At 45.5% G+C, this 15,079-nt stretch overlaps 1 protein-coding gene across 1 annotated transcript in view; it reads left to right on the top strand.

Moving 5' to 3' along the window:
* The first annotated feature begins 213 nt into the window (after positions 1 to 213).
* Positions 214 to 15,079, top strand: part of LOC128688309 (frizzled-7-A) — a 124,461-nt gene continuing 109,595 nt past the window's right edge. Inside the window, exon 1 of the mRNA XM_053776075.2 lies at positions 214 to 1,639. Coding sequence (XP_053632050.1) covers positions 397 to 1,639 — 1,243 coding nt within the window. The 5' untranslated portion in view covers positions 214 to 396. The remainder of the gene's footprint in view (positions 1,640 to 15,079) is intronic.

Below are 15,079 nucleotides of genomic sequence, written 5' to 3'. Positions count from 1 at the left end.
TGTCATTCGTATTTTTTTAATGGTGCATCTCTTGGCCATTTGTCTTGGGGTTTATATGTAGGAGAATTTACTGAAGGTGTCCAGTTTATGCGAGGAAGTAATATAGTGTAGGAAGGCGTATAAAATATAATTTGTAATGTAGTATTGTGTCGATGTGGCAACAGGCGTCGTCTGATCATGGGCAAATAACAACAAGAACTTCAGTAACTGTGTGTACTTTGTGGAGGTAGGGTGTGTCGCCCTGTGGTGCTGACGCGTGTGTGGTTACCCAATACTTTAGATAATGTAAGGAATAGTTGCTATGTTTGAATAATTTATAGGAGTAATATCAGTGGTCTGGAGTGGAAGGGATCGTAGGTAAGCGTGGAGTGAGATACTGGAGCGTGAGTTAACAGCATGGCGGTGGCTGAGAGGAGACAAGCGTCTGAGCGGCTTACAGCTGCACCCTCCTCCAGGCTGCTGCTGCTGCTGCTGCTGCTGGAGGCCACGCTGTGTGCGGCCCAGATGACCGGAGGTGCAGGAGGCAGGGTAGGCATGCGGCCCCCGGGGCGGGTAGAACACGTCTCCGACCTGGATATGTTACCTCGCCACGACCGCTGTGAACCCATCACCATCAGGCTGTGTAAGGATATCCAGTACAACACCACCATTATGCCTAACCTCCTGAACCACCACACTCAGGAGGAAGCCGGTATGGAGGTTCACCAGTTCTTTCCACTGGTGAAGGTGCAGTGCTCCCAGGACCTCCACTTCTTCCTCTGCAGTGTGTACGTGCCTGTGTGTACCATCTTGGACCGACCGTTGCCTCCGTGTCGACACCTCTGCCTCTCCGCTAAGGACGGCTGTGAGGACCTCATGAATAAGTTCGGCTTCCAGTGGCCAGAGTCTCTAGACTGCAATAAGTTCCCAGCGGATCCTCATGAGGCTTTGTGTGTGGGAGAGAACAGCACCTCCCCGCCAGCCTCCTCCTTCCCTAAATCAGACCCGGATCCACGGCCTCCTGCAGGGAACCCTTACGCAGGCAAGGATTTCCAGTGCCCAGCTCACTTCAGAGTGCCCAAGCAACAAGAGTACAAGCTTCGTGTGGGCGGGGTGGAGGCCGCAGATTGCGGCGCTCCTTGCAATGGTATGTTCTTCAACGAGGAGGAGCTGAGGTTCTCCCGACACTGGGTGGGAGGTTGGGCCTCCGTCTGCCTCGCCTCCACTACCTTCACCGTTGCCTCCTTCCTAGCGGACGTGCGCCGCTTCCGTTACCCCGAGCGTCCCATCATTTTTATCAGCATGTGTTACTGGTTCATCGCAGCCACGTACGTGGTGGGACTGGTCCAGGGGGAACGTGTGGCTTGTGACGAGCCCTGGGACCCCCCGCAGTACCTGCCGGAGCTCAGGGACCAGATGGTCCGTACCATCACCCAGGGTGTGGACCGGGAATGGTGCACCATCGTCTTCATGACTCTCTACTTTTTCTCGATGGCAGCCTCCATCTGGTGGGTGGTGCTGACACTCACCTGGTTCCTGGCCGCTGGCCTCAAGTGGAGCCACGAGGCCATCGAAAACAACTCTGCCTGGTTCCATCTGGCCGCCTGGGCCATCCCTGCTATCAAGACCATCATCATCCTGGCCACGGAGAATGTTGAAGGTAAGTCACAGGCACTCAAGTGTCACACTTGCAACACTGGTGGTTGTTGCTGCTCTCTCACTCACTACACTAGCACTCTGCTCTCACGCTTACTCTCTACACTACCATATATCTTACCCCGGTTCTCCCATTACACTCAGATTGATGCTATTTAGGTTTTGTAATTGCGTGACTGAAGGCAGCTGATTTACACCTGTCAGGTATGTAGGGGAAAACAGCACCTCCCCCGCCAGCCTCCTCATTAACAAGACTCGCGGCTTGCTGCCAGGAATCCTCACGCCAGTAAGGGCTTCCAATGCCCATTCCACTTCAAAGGGGAGACATAACAGGAGTACAAATTTGCCCGAACTTGCGTTGAACTCATGATTATATCATTGTCATTAACAAACTATGGAACGGGTGGGGTTCGAACCCATGGCAAGTGAGTCCAAAGATTCCTTTATCGTCGTTTATATCATTACTTCGTGAACAGTATGTGACCGGAGACTATTCAACACATTACCCTCCCCCTCCGACACCCCAACCAGCGGGGATGGTCCTCACTCCCCCCCTTCTGGCACCCATACCCCATACCCCTGACCACTGAACTACCTTTCATCACCGAAACCCAGCCACCACCACTACATATAACTGTCCAGGACAAGATAAACAGCAGTGATCATGACAGGAATCAGATGCTGTAGGATGTATGATATATGATGTTATACAACATAAAAGTTTTTAATGGGTAATAAGTCTCCATACTAATTACATCCCATATACCCATGTATTGACCTATAACACCCACACCTGCGTGCAGAGCTGAAAGGTAAAGTGAAGATCAGGTTCTTGTGGTACCCAGTTGCAAATAGGATACAGGCAGGATGGCAGTATAGTATACCTGTGGGACATGTGAAAAGGCTCTTGGGAAAAAATCTAGAATCACATGCAACCTTTGCTTTTCAAAACATCATGTTACCTGTGCAAGAATAAACGCTGCAACCAAAAATGACATCTATCTAGATAGTTGTTTCTGGATCTGCAACAGGGATGTGGAACTATGGACAAATATCAGGAAATCACTCAGGAGGTTAATAAACAATAAACACGAAAAAAAAGGAGGAACTATTGAATAGTCTACCTGGAATATATAGAGCATGGGAAGATAGGAGAGGAGTGAAGTCTAACACAGAGAATGCCCAGTCTACAACAACTGACCCAATAATAAGCAGATACACACTAGAAAAAACACGGGAAACAAAAACAACAGCTAGTTCAGTCCCCAGCCTTAGGGCTGACCCAGACCCAGCCCCAGCCATTGTGAAAATCCGGATTCAGTTAAAGACTCCTCCACAGCCACCAACGCCATAGCCCCTAGTACAGATGTAGTAGAGGAGCCCTCCTCTGGGGTAGACTCTTCTGCAACCATCAGTCATAGCCCCTAGTACAGATGTAGTAGAGGAGCCCTCCTCTGGGGTAGACTCTTCTGCAGCCATCACAGTCATAGCCTCTAGTACAGATGTAGTCGGGGAATCCCCTCCCAGGAAAAATGTTGGTGCCATGACAGCAGATGGTGGTGACTCTGGATTGGCTATGGAGGACTGTAGTTCAGCCCTAGGGCCAGCACAGATTAAGAATACATCCAGCACGAATTGTACCCAGCCAAAAACAAAATGGTGCAAATACTATATTTGGGGCATCTGTAAACACGGAATATCAGGGAAAACGAATGGGGCATGCAACTTTGAGCATCCCAAAAATTGCCGTGACCTCCTGTCTAAGGGAGTGTGTCGTTCTACCTCTTGCAAATACTTCCACCCGATGTGTCAGTCTTCAGTCCTTGAAAAACAATGTTACAATACCAATTGCACTGCATATCATCTAAAAGGAACCAGGAGGCACACACCCCATACAACACATCATAGAAACTATGGTAGCTATGACAACACCCCAAGTGATTTTTTAGGGGTAGGAAACGAAGAAAGAAAATGGGGAGATAACCAAAATAGTCCACCTTGGGGCCTTGTTAGACTGGAGGCACAGCCAGTGGCGCCTCCGGGCTCACAGCTACTGATGCCAACAACAAAATCCCCCCAACAAACATGCAACACAACCTTATTTATATTTGCTAATATACAGGGCCTTAAGCCATCCACCAACAACAAAATACCTTTCATTAGTGGACTTCTAGAGGAGTCAAATTCACTGTTTGCAGCTTTCACAGAGACCCACGCAAAAGATTACTTTGACAGTGAAATATGGATACCTGGATACAACCTTTTCAGATGCAACAGAAAGAACAGGCAACAAGGGGGGGTTGGCCTGTACGTCAAAGAGTCGCTCATTTGCACAGAGATACTGAACACCACAAATGATGTAGTTGAAGTTCTGACAATAAAAATCGAGAATCAAAACTTAGTCATTGTACTTGTATATAAGCCACCAGATGCAACTTCCCAACTGTTCAAAGAACAACTGTCAAAAATCGACTCCGGTCTGGACAACTTTCCAGCCCCATCCCCAAACATCTTGCTGCTTGGTAACTTCAATCTAAGACACACAAAATGGAAGAATGTAGGAAATAATGTCGTAGCAGAAATAATCCCTGGAGGTAGCTCAGATGAAAGGTCACACACGCAGGAGCTGCTGAATTTCTGCAACACACACACCCTAAGTCAGCAAATAGTGGAGCCAACAAGACTGGAGAACACACTGGACCTTATTTTCACAAATAATGAGGACCTGGTAAGGAATGTAACAATATCAAAAAACAACAAATTCTGATCACAATCTAATCGAAGTCCAGACTTGCATGCACAGGAGTCCTGATCAGCACATTGCATTCAGTTATGAGGGTACCTTTACCAAATTCAACTTCAACAACAAGAACATCATCTGGGATCAGGTAGACTATGCCCTAAATGAAACATGCTGGGAGGATATCTTAAATTACATGGACCCGACCCAATGCCTCGAGAAGATCACCCTCCTGGTAGCTGAAGTATGTTCAAGGTATATTACTATAAGACAAAAGAAAAGAAGAAGTAAACTGGAGAGAGAGACGCTCCCTCTACAGGAGAAGACGAAGAATCATTGAACTCCTCAAGAATGCCAGATTATCTGATACACGGAAGGTAGTGCTAACCAGGGAAGTGGAAAATATTGAGCTGAAGTTAAAGGACTCCTACAGGATCCAGGAGAGACAAGAGGAGCTAAAAGAGATTGATGAAATTGAAAGAAATTCGAAATATTTCTCTTCATATGCCAGAAACAAGTCAAAAACCACTTCTAGTATAGGACCCCTGCTCAGACAAGACGGATCCTACACTGACGACAACAAAGAAATGAGCGAGATACTGAAATTGCAGTATGACTCAGTGTTCAGTGAGCCACTAACGAGTTTAAAGATAGATGATCCAAACAATATTTTCATGAATGAGCCTCAAAACCCTGCCAATGTAGGCCAGATTTATGACATAACTCTAACTCCACTAGACTTTGAGAAAGCCATCGACGACATGCCCATGCACTCAGCCCCAGGCCCAGACTCGTGGAACTCGGTGTTCATTAAAAACTGCAAGAAACCCCTCTCACGGGCCCTAAGTATGCTATGGAGAAGGAGCTTAGACACAGGCGAGATTCCACAGTCACTAAAAACAACAGATATAGTCCCACTCCATAAAGGTGGCAGCAAAGCAGTAGCTAAGAACTATAGACCAATAGCTTTAACATCCCACATCATAAAAATCTTTGAAAGAGTTCTAAGAAGCAGGATAGCAAACCACCTGGATTCCCAAAAATTGCACAACCCAGGGCAACATGGTTTCAGCGCAGGTCTCTCCTACCTTTCGCAGCTGCTTGACCACTATGATATGGTCCAAGATGCACTGGAAAACAAACAAAATGCGGATGTAGTATACACAGACTTTGCAAAAGCCTTTGACAAGTGCGACCATGGTGTAATAGCACACAAAATGCGTGCTAAAGGGATAACCGGCAAAGTAGGCAGATGGATCTTCAACTTTCTAACCAATCGCACACAAAGAGTAGTGGTAAACAGTTAAATCAGATGCTGCCATAGTGAAGAGCTCTGTCCCACAAGGCACAGTACTCGCACCTATCCTGTTCCTTATTCTCATATCAGATATAGACAGAGATGTAAACCCCAGCACTGTATCATCTTTTGCAGACGATACTAGGATCTGCATGAGAGTGTCATCCATTGAGGACGCGGCAAAGCTCCAAGAAGATATAAACCAAGTTTTCCAATGGGCAACAGAGAACAATATGATGTTCAATGAAGACAAATTCCAACTACTCCGTTATGGAAAACTGGAGGAAATAATAACTAGGACTGAGTATACTGCAAACTCCAATCACACAATAGAGCAGAAAAGTAATGTGAGAGACCTGGGAGTGGTAATGTCAGAGGATCTCACCTAAAAGGATCACAACAATACCACTATCACATCTGCTAGGAAACTGATAGGATGGATAATGAGAACATTCAAGACAAGAGATGCTAAGCCAATGATGATCCTTTTTAAATCACTTATTCTTTCTAGGCTGGAATACTGCCGTACATTAACATCCCCATTCAAGGCAGGTGAAATTGCAGAGCTAGAGAATGTACAGAGAACCTTTACTGCACGTATAAGTTCCATCAAACACCTTAACTACTGGGAGCGCCTGGAAGCACTTGACTTGTACTCACTAGAGCGCAGGTGAGAGAGATGTATCATAATCTACACCTGGAAGATTCTGGAGGGACTGGTCCCTAATATGCACACAGCAGTCACTCCATACGAAAGCAAAAGACTTGGCAGGCGATGCAACATACCCCCAGTGAAAAGTAGGGGCGTCACTGGTACACTAAGAGAAAATACAATAAGCGTCCGGGGCCCAAGACTGTTCAACAGCCTCCTACCAGCAATAAGGGGCATTACGGGAAGACCCCTGGTTGTCTTCAAGAGGGAGCTGGACAGATACCTAAAGGCGGTGCCGGATCAGCCGGGCTGTGGTTCGTACGTTGGATTACGTGCGGCCAGCAGTAACAGCCTCGTTGATCAGGCCCTGATCCACCGGGAGGCCTGGTCGTGGACCGGGCCGCGGGGACGTTGATCCCCGGAATTCCCTCCAGGTAGAAGATATCAGAAACATTGCTGGGACAAGTGTAGAAGTCTTTAAGAAGGAACTGGACAAGTATCTTCACCAGGTACCAGATCAAGCAGGATGTGATGGATATGTAGGGCAGCGGGCCTCCAGCAGTAAAAGCCTAGTTGACCAGGCAACCACCAGATGAGCCTGGCCCATGGCCGGGCTCCTGGAGTAGACTCGGAACTCATCAAAGGTAATATCTCTATACTGGACAGCCTAAGGTCACTTCGTCAACAGCGTCCCATTATAATAGACTCCTACCTGTCTTTAAAGAGGGAACTGGATAGGTTCCTATAGTTTCAGATCAGCCGGGCTGTGGTTCGTACGTTGGACTGTGTGCATCCAGCAGTAACAGCCTAGTTGATCAGGCCCTGGGCCACCGGGAGGCCTGGTCATGGACCGAGCCAAGAAGAGGCTGACCCCACGGAAGTCCCTCCAGATAGTTTCCCCTAATGTGCGGAGGGAGAACGCTGAAAACGATACAGCACTGGAGACTTAACGAATTATTTCTTAATTGTACTCATTGCTTCGATTCATATATTAAGAGACACGTGTGCAACATCAGGTAAGTTGTTTAAGGAAACGTTTCGCCCAACAGGGACTATCAGTCAGTCAGTGGATCGATAAATCCAGTAGCTTCTATACATTTGTCGGTATCGGTATTGTATACATTTAATACAGTTCTGGTATTGGTACAGAATGCTTCTTCCCAGCGTGGAATGTTGGCAGCAGTTGTTTACGTTGATCTACCTCGATACTGTTCTCTTTAGATAGCATGGTCTTAGCTAGTCTGTGTAAGAGTGTCCACCACAGGCATCTTGACTCAGCTGTCTTAGCGTTTGGTCTCATCTTATCAGGGCTAACCCTTCGTCAGGTTAGCTGCCTTATAGTATGGTTTTATCTGGTCAGGGGTGAAGCCTGTGTCGATTCAGATGACTCATAGCATGGTTTTATGTAGTCAGGGTGTCGATTCAGCTGTATCATACCATGGTCAGTCTGTTCAGGGTGCAGCCTGTGTCGATTCAGCTGCCTCATAATAATAACAATAATAATAATCTTTGTACAAGTACATGATACTACTTATACCGACCTAGCTGACATCAGTGACATACTATATATAAAACCCTTGGTCATGCAGAGCATTTCGGACAAATTAGGTTAATTTTGTCCCTAGGATGCTACCCACATCAGTCGGTTGACACCCAGGTGCCTATTTACTGACAGGTGAAAGGGACAGCAGGTGCCTTAAGGAAACACGCCCAAATGTTTTCACCCGTGCCTTGGATCAAACCACGGACCCCAGTGTGTGTGAACTGAGTGCGCTACCAACCGAACTACGGGACACCTCGCATGGTTTTATTTGGCCAGGGAGAAGCCTGTGTCGAGTAAGCTGCCAAATAGCATAATCTTAGCTGGTCGGTGTGAAGCTTGCTAGTTCTCTTATTCATTCTAGGTAGTAATCTGAACACAGACTGAACAAATTGATAAGTGAAAATATAACTGGCCATTCATGCAGATTTAGTAGATATATACTTATACAAATATATACTTTTATGTACCAATATATGCTTTTATATACAAATATATACTTATATACTTATTTCCACTGTTCCATTGGTCATATTTGCTTCCAAAAATGTTCATAATTTAACGCTAAATTTATAATCTAATCTAAGTATGTATGTTCCTTATGGCAGGAGACGCAGGTAGTATGTCGCTTTCTGACATAAACATGTGGCAGTTTTTATTTATGACTGACTAGATATCTCAGGCATACGAGGATGGGTTGGATGGTTCATGAGATACTCTTACTGGTCAGGTCAGCTTCCTCACTCCCAGCTGTCTCACTCCCAGCTGCCTCACTCCCAGCTGCCTCACTTCCAGCTGCCTCACTTCCAGCTGCCTCGCTCCCAGCTGCCTCGCTCCCAGCTGCCTCGCTCCCAGCTGCCTCACTTCCAGCTGCGTCACTCCCAGCTGCCTCACTCCCAACTGATAAACATGTATCACCAGATCAAAGACAACTACCGTAATACGGACGGACAAGATGATGAAGACACGTGCGGCACCTGGTTATCTCTAAGAGACGTTTCGCCCATCCCAGACTATCAATCTAATAAAGATAACCCTGTGTGTGTAGTGTACAGAAATAAGCCATTAACTATACATGTACCGCACAGGTTTTCTGGAAGTTGTCTTCTATGCTAAAGGTGATTCACGGTGGCTCTGGGACAGGCTTGTCTGGTGCTTGCCTAGTCAAACAGAACGAAAGGAAGACGTGAAAGACCTGGGAATAATTATGTCAGCTGACCTTTCTTTCAAAGAAAGACAAAGATCACGACAGCCAGGAGGATGACGGGGTGGATATTGACAACCTTCAAAACAAGGGAAATAATGCCAGTGGGGACACTATTCAAATCACTCGTTCTCCCTCATTTGGAATATTGCTCAGTCTCGACGGCCCCGTTAAAGGGCATGATAAATATCAGAGCTGGAACAAATACAGAGATCGTTTACGGCCCTCATAGAGTCAATAAAGCATTTAAATTACTGGGAACGCCTTCAAGTCTTAAATATGTACTGACTGGAGCAAAGGACAAAGAAATCATGGTATTATATACCTGGAAAGTACTCAAGGGCCTAGTCCCAAATCTGCACACTGCCATAACAAAATACTGCAGTGGGATATGTGTGAGGAAGTGTAAAATACCCAGTGAAAAGCACGGGTGCAGTGAGAAGAATAAAGGAACACTGTATCAACATTCGTGGCCCCAGACTATTCAATATATTAATTAACACAAGATATCAGAAACACTGCTGGGACAAGTGTAGAAGTCTTCAAGAGAAAACTGGATAAGTATCTTCACCAGGTTTGTAGATGAATGGTTCACAGAACCGACACGTTGATAAATTAGACATATGTGTAACTCTTGGGTATCTTTATTAAGGAAACGTTTCGCCACACAGTGGCTTCATCAGCCCATACACAGGAGAAACTTGAAGAACAGGAGAATGAGGTAATCAGTCCCTCAACCTTGAGTCGATGTGGTCAGTCCATCAATCTTGAATAGAATACGGCATATGATCTAGCACCAGGTGCTAGATCAACCAGACTGTGAAGGATACGTGGAGCAGCTGGCCTCCAGCAACAACAACCTGGTTAACCAGGCAAACACCAAATGAGCCTGGCCCATGGCCGGGCTCCAGGAGTAGAAAAAAACTGGGATTTTATCAAAGTATATTAAAATTATAACCAGTCTGTTGCTGCTGGTGGCCTGCTGCCCCACAGACGTAGAATTAGGGGGGATATGATTGAGGTGTATAAATGGAAGACAGGAATAAATAAAGGGGATGTAAATAGTGTGCTGAAAATATCTAGCCTAGACAGGACTCGCAGCAATGGTTTTAAGTTGGAAAAATTCAGATTCAGGAAGGATATAGGAAAGTACTGGTTTGGTAATAGAGTTGTGGATGAGTGGAACAAACTCCCAAGTACTGTTATAGAGGCCAGAACGTTGTGTAGCTTTAAAAATAGGTTGGATAAATACATGAGTAGATGTGGGTGGGTGTGAGTTAGACCTGATAGCTTGTGCTAACAGGTCGGTTGCCGTGTTCCTCCCTTAAGTCAATGTGACCTGACCTGACTAGGTTGGGTGCATTGGCTTAAGCCGGTAGGAGACTTGGACCTGCCTCGCATGGGCCAGTAGGCCTTCTGCAGTGTTCCTTCGTTCTTATGTTCTTATGTTCTTATATCCATCACAACCTGGTTGATCTGGCACCTGGTGAAGATACCTGTCCCGTTTCCACCTGAAGGGTTCTACACCCCCACTAGTGTTTCTGATATATTCTGGGAAGATGTTGAATAATCAGGGACAAGTAACATGAAAGATATCTTATTTGTTTTGATATTTCATTTGTTTGATAAATCACAATGTAGTTGAAAAAGTCTCCTATTATGTCTTTTGTAACCAGTAAAGAAGAGGAATAAAATTATGTATTCCATGGTTGACAAAAATTTTCGGAAATATAGGCGTTCCGATCAGTTTAAGCAAATATTACGAAATGTAGTTTGTGATAAGATTGATATATCTGTATTATATTTTATTGTTATTAGATTCTTGGAGTTCCAGCATTAAACTTTCAAGTTATTCTTAATGTTTACAAACCCACACAGGTTTGGTGCACTTTTTACTATAGTAATAATAATAATAATAATAATAATAATAATAATAATAATGAACAGTGGAGAAATATACCTAGATGGATGAATCTTATTGTAGCCAGCTGGTCCAGTGGTTAAACGCTTAGGTTTGGAGTTTTGTGACTCTGATCGTGGGTTCTAACCCCACCCGTGGTATGGTTTGTTAATAATGTGCAGTATTTTATTTTCTGATTTAATTAGCAACCTACCTAGAGTCTACCTGGAGTGTACTCCGGGGATCAACGCCTCCGCGGCCCGGTCCATGACCAGGCCTCCCGGTGGATCAGGGCGTGATCAACGAGGGGGTTTCTGCTGGCCGCATGTAGTCCAACGTACGAATCACAGCCCGGCTGATCCGATACTGACTAGGTATCTGTCCAGCTCCCTTTTGAAGACAATCGTGGGTTTATTGGTAATTCCCCTTATGGCTGGTGGGAGGCTGTTGAACAGTCTTGGGCCACGGACACTTAATGTGTTTTCTCTTAGTGTACTAATGGCGCTCCTACTTTTTATTGGGGGTATGCTGCATCGCCTGTCAAGTCTTTGCTTTTATAGGGAGTGATTTGTGTGTGCAGATTAGGGACCAGTATTTTCCAGGTGTAGATTATGATGTATCTCTCTCGCTTGCGCTCCACTGAGTACGAGTCAAGTGCTTCGAGGCGTTCCCAGTAGTTAAGGTGTTTAATGAAACTTATATGTGCGGTAAAAAACCTGACTTGACTAGATTGGGGCATTGGCTTGGGCCGGTGGGGGACTTGGACCTACCTCGCATGGGCCAGTAGGCCTGCTGCATTGTTCCTTCTTTCTTATGTTCTTAAAGGTTCTCAGTACATTCTCTAGATCTGCAATTTCACCTGCCTTGAATTGAGATGTCAGTGTACAGCAGTATTCCAGCCTAGAGCGAACAAGTGATTTAAAAAGGAGGTCGTTCCTAGAGTCAACGCCCCCCAGGCCTAGTCCTTCACCAGGCCTCCTGGTGGATCAGGGCCTGATCAGTCAGGCAGTTACTGTCGGCAGCACGCAATCCAGCGTACGAACCAGTAGTGTTTAGGCGAAAAGAAAATGCTCACCTACACAAAAGTGAAAATTAACATGCAAGTAACCTATCTCATGGCTTCCGCATGATTCCTCTCAGTAGTATATTTCGTTACAATTGTCGGGTTTCCATTTTCCGTTTCCACTTCGCTGGGTCGGCAGTCGACCCCACTATTAGTACATATTACGGCGGCTCTTAACACCTTAATTTTTTTCGTGTCCGTTGTTTCTAGCACATTCACAGCCAGGCTGTGGTACTTACTCTGGACTGCTTGCTGCTTGAACGCATAACCTGACTGATCAGGATATTATCCTGGTGTGAAAGCGGGCCGCGGGAGCCACGACATCACGGAACCATCAAAAGATAAGCATTAGGCTGTGAGTTAATTGAGACTTTGATGTCATTAAGTGTAACCTGTTTTTCATGACCAGAGTTGCTACTGTACGTAAATTATTCATGACAATGTTTGTCATTCTACAAGCTTGTCATAGCAGTGAAGTGAATCTTAATCTATCGTACAGTGCCCTCTGCAGTGTACAGAGGTCAGCTTGACTCATGATCACCTTGTATACAAGCACTGGCAAGAGTAATCTCTTCACGATTTATATTGGTTAGTGACAAGTCATCTCTAACGTAATCGTTGTTCACGTCAGCCAGATTGTGGTGGTTTTGTTAAGTTTGGAGGCAACAACAGCCTGTTTGATCAGATAGTTAATGAGGACATCTGGCCTAGTGGCGTGCTACGAGAATAAAACTCACTTTAAGGATACCTGAAGAACGTTTCTGGGGGAGGCCGGCGCACCCGCAGCGGTCCCAGACCAGGCCTTCTGGAGGATTAAGGCCTGATCAACCAAGCTGTTAGTGTTAACCTCACGCAGTCCATGGTATGAAATACTACTCGGCCAGTCGGGAACTGATTTGAAGAACTTGTCAAGTTCCTTCTTGAAGACAGCCAGAGGTTTGTTGGTAATTCCCCTTATGCGTGGCAGGAGGGCGTTGAAGAATCAGGGGGATCACCACTTGCTGTCACAGGCGGTGAGGAATTTGGAGTTGTGAAGATGCCAGCATGGTTGTGTGAAGCAGCCTGCCACTGACAGTGTTTACTACCCTGTGTCTGTGCACTGTTATTAGTGTTACCTGCTTCTGCCTGAGTTTATATGCACCGACGACATGTGTATTCTTGTGCCTACGTACCGATTTGTGTTGAGTCTAAGCACATGGTCCTGTTTCTCACTACATGGCCCTGTTTCTTACTTCATGGCCCTGTTTCTCACTACATGGCCCTGTTTCTCACTACATGGCCGCCTAGGCCCTATTAAATACACATCCTTGTGAAACAGTAGATTTATATACTTTCAACACTTTCTCATCTACCTGCCTGGAGTCTACATACCTGGAGGGTGTTCCAGGGGTCAACTCCCCCGCTGCCCTGTCCATGACCAGGCCTCCCGGTGGATCAGGGCTTGATCAACCAGGCTGTTACAGATGTCCGCAAGTAGGTCATTTCACTCTTGTAACACACTGACACTGAAGAAATATTCCTAACATCCATATGTCTTTTCTGATTAACCGCTAGTCTTCGGATAATGAATCAGTCCCCGATTTTCCTTGATAATGGCTGTGTGGCAAAATTACTGTGTACTTTGATGCAGAGTGCACAGGTTCGAATCCTGCTGTGGACTGAGAGAGAATTTTTGCTCGTTTGCGAATTGTTAAGCATGTGTGTGTGTGTGTATGTATATATATATATATATATATATATATATATATATATATATATATATATATATATATATATATATATATATATATATATATATATATAAAGAGACAAACTAGAAGTAAACAAAAGGGATAGCGAAATAAATACTGGCAGAGAGAGGGAAGGTATGCGTAAACAATGCAAGACAGTGACAAAGACGCCAACAAAGGAAGGGGGAAAGTCGTAGTGTAAATAAGGAGAGGAACAAGTGTCACATGAGGGAGAAGGTGGAGGAAATGCGGGAATGAGAGGTGGAAAATGAAAGTGGTGAGAAACAAGAGTGCAGGCTCTACCTGGAGTCTGCCTATGTGGAGAGGGTGTTCCGGGGGTCTACGCCCTCGCGGCCTGGTCCATGACCAGGCCACACGGTGGATCAGGATCTGATCAACCAGGCTGTTACTTCTTGCCACATGCAATCCCAAGTGCTAATCACAGCCCGGCTGGTCAGGTACTGACTTTAGGTATCTGTCCAGCTCCCTCTTGAAGGCCTATAGGGGTCTATTGTAATCCCCCTTTTATATGCTGGGAGGCAGTTGAGTAGCCTTGGGCCCCTGACACTTACTGTGTTGTCTCTCAGTGTACTCACAGCACCCGTACTTTTCATTGGGGACATGTTGCACCATTTGCCGAATCTTCCTTTCATGGGGAGTGATTTCTGTGTGCAAATTTGGGACCAGTCAAGGACAGGGTCGCTGGGGTATTGGCCCCCCGGAACACCTTCCAGGAAGGTAGACGTTTTTCACCTCTGTTCTAAAGAGTACAGGTTAAGGGACTTCTAACGTTGCCAGTATTTGAGGTGCATTACTGAACTTATACATTTAGTAAACGTTCTCACTGCAATTCTCCAGATCAACAATTTCGTCTGCCTTAAAAGGGGCTATTAGTGTAAATCAGAATTCCAACCTGAATAGAACAAGTGATTTAGAGAGGATCATCATTGGCTTGATATCCCTTATTTTGAAGGTTCTCTCTATCCATCCTCTTATTTTTCTCGCAGTTGTGTTAATGACACTCATGTGGTCCCTGAAAGTAAGATCTTTTGACATTATCACTCCCAGGTCCTTCACTTTAATTTTTCGCTCTCTCGTGTGGTTAGAATTTGTTTTATATTCTGTTCGACCTTTTAATTTCAGATGTTTTACACAACGGAGTAGCTGAAATTTGCCCTAATTGAACATTGTATTGTTTTCTGCGACCCATTGGAAAACTTGGTTTATATCTGCTTGGAGATTCACAGCGTCCTGGATAGATGACAGTCTCGTGCAAGTTCTAGTATCGCCTGCAGAGGATGACACGATTTACATCTCC

Source organism: Cherax quadricarinatus, chromosome 1, assembly GCF_038502225.1.
Source record: "Cherax quadricarinatus isolate ZL_2023a chromosome 1, ASM3850222v1, whole genome shotgun sequence".
Classification (NCBI taxonomy): Eukaryota; Metazoa; Arthropoda; class Malacostraca; order Decapoda; family Parastacidae; genus Cherax; species Cherax quadricarinatus.
Note: the sequence above shows the minus strand (reverse complement) of the source record. Positions and strands in the feature narration are given on the sequence as shown.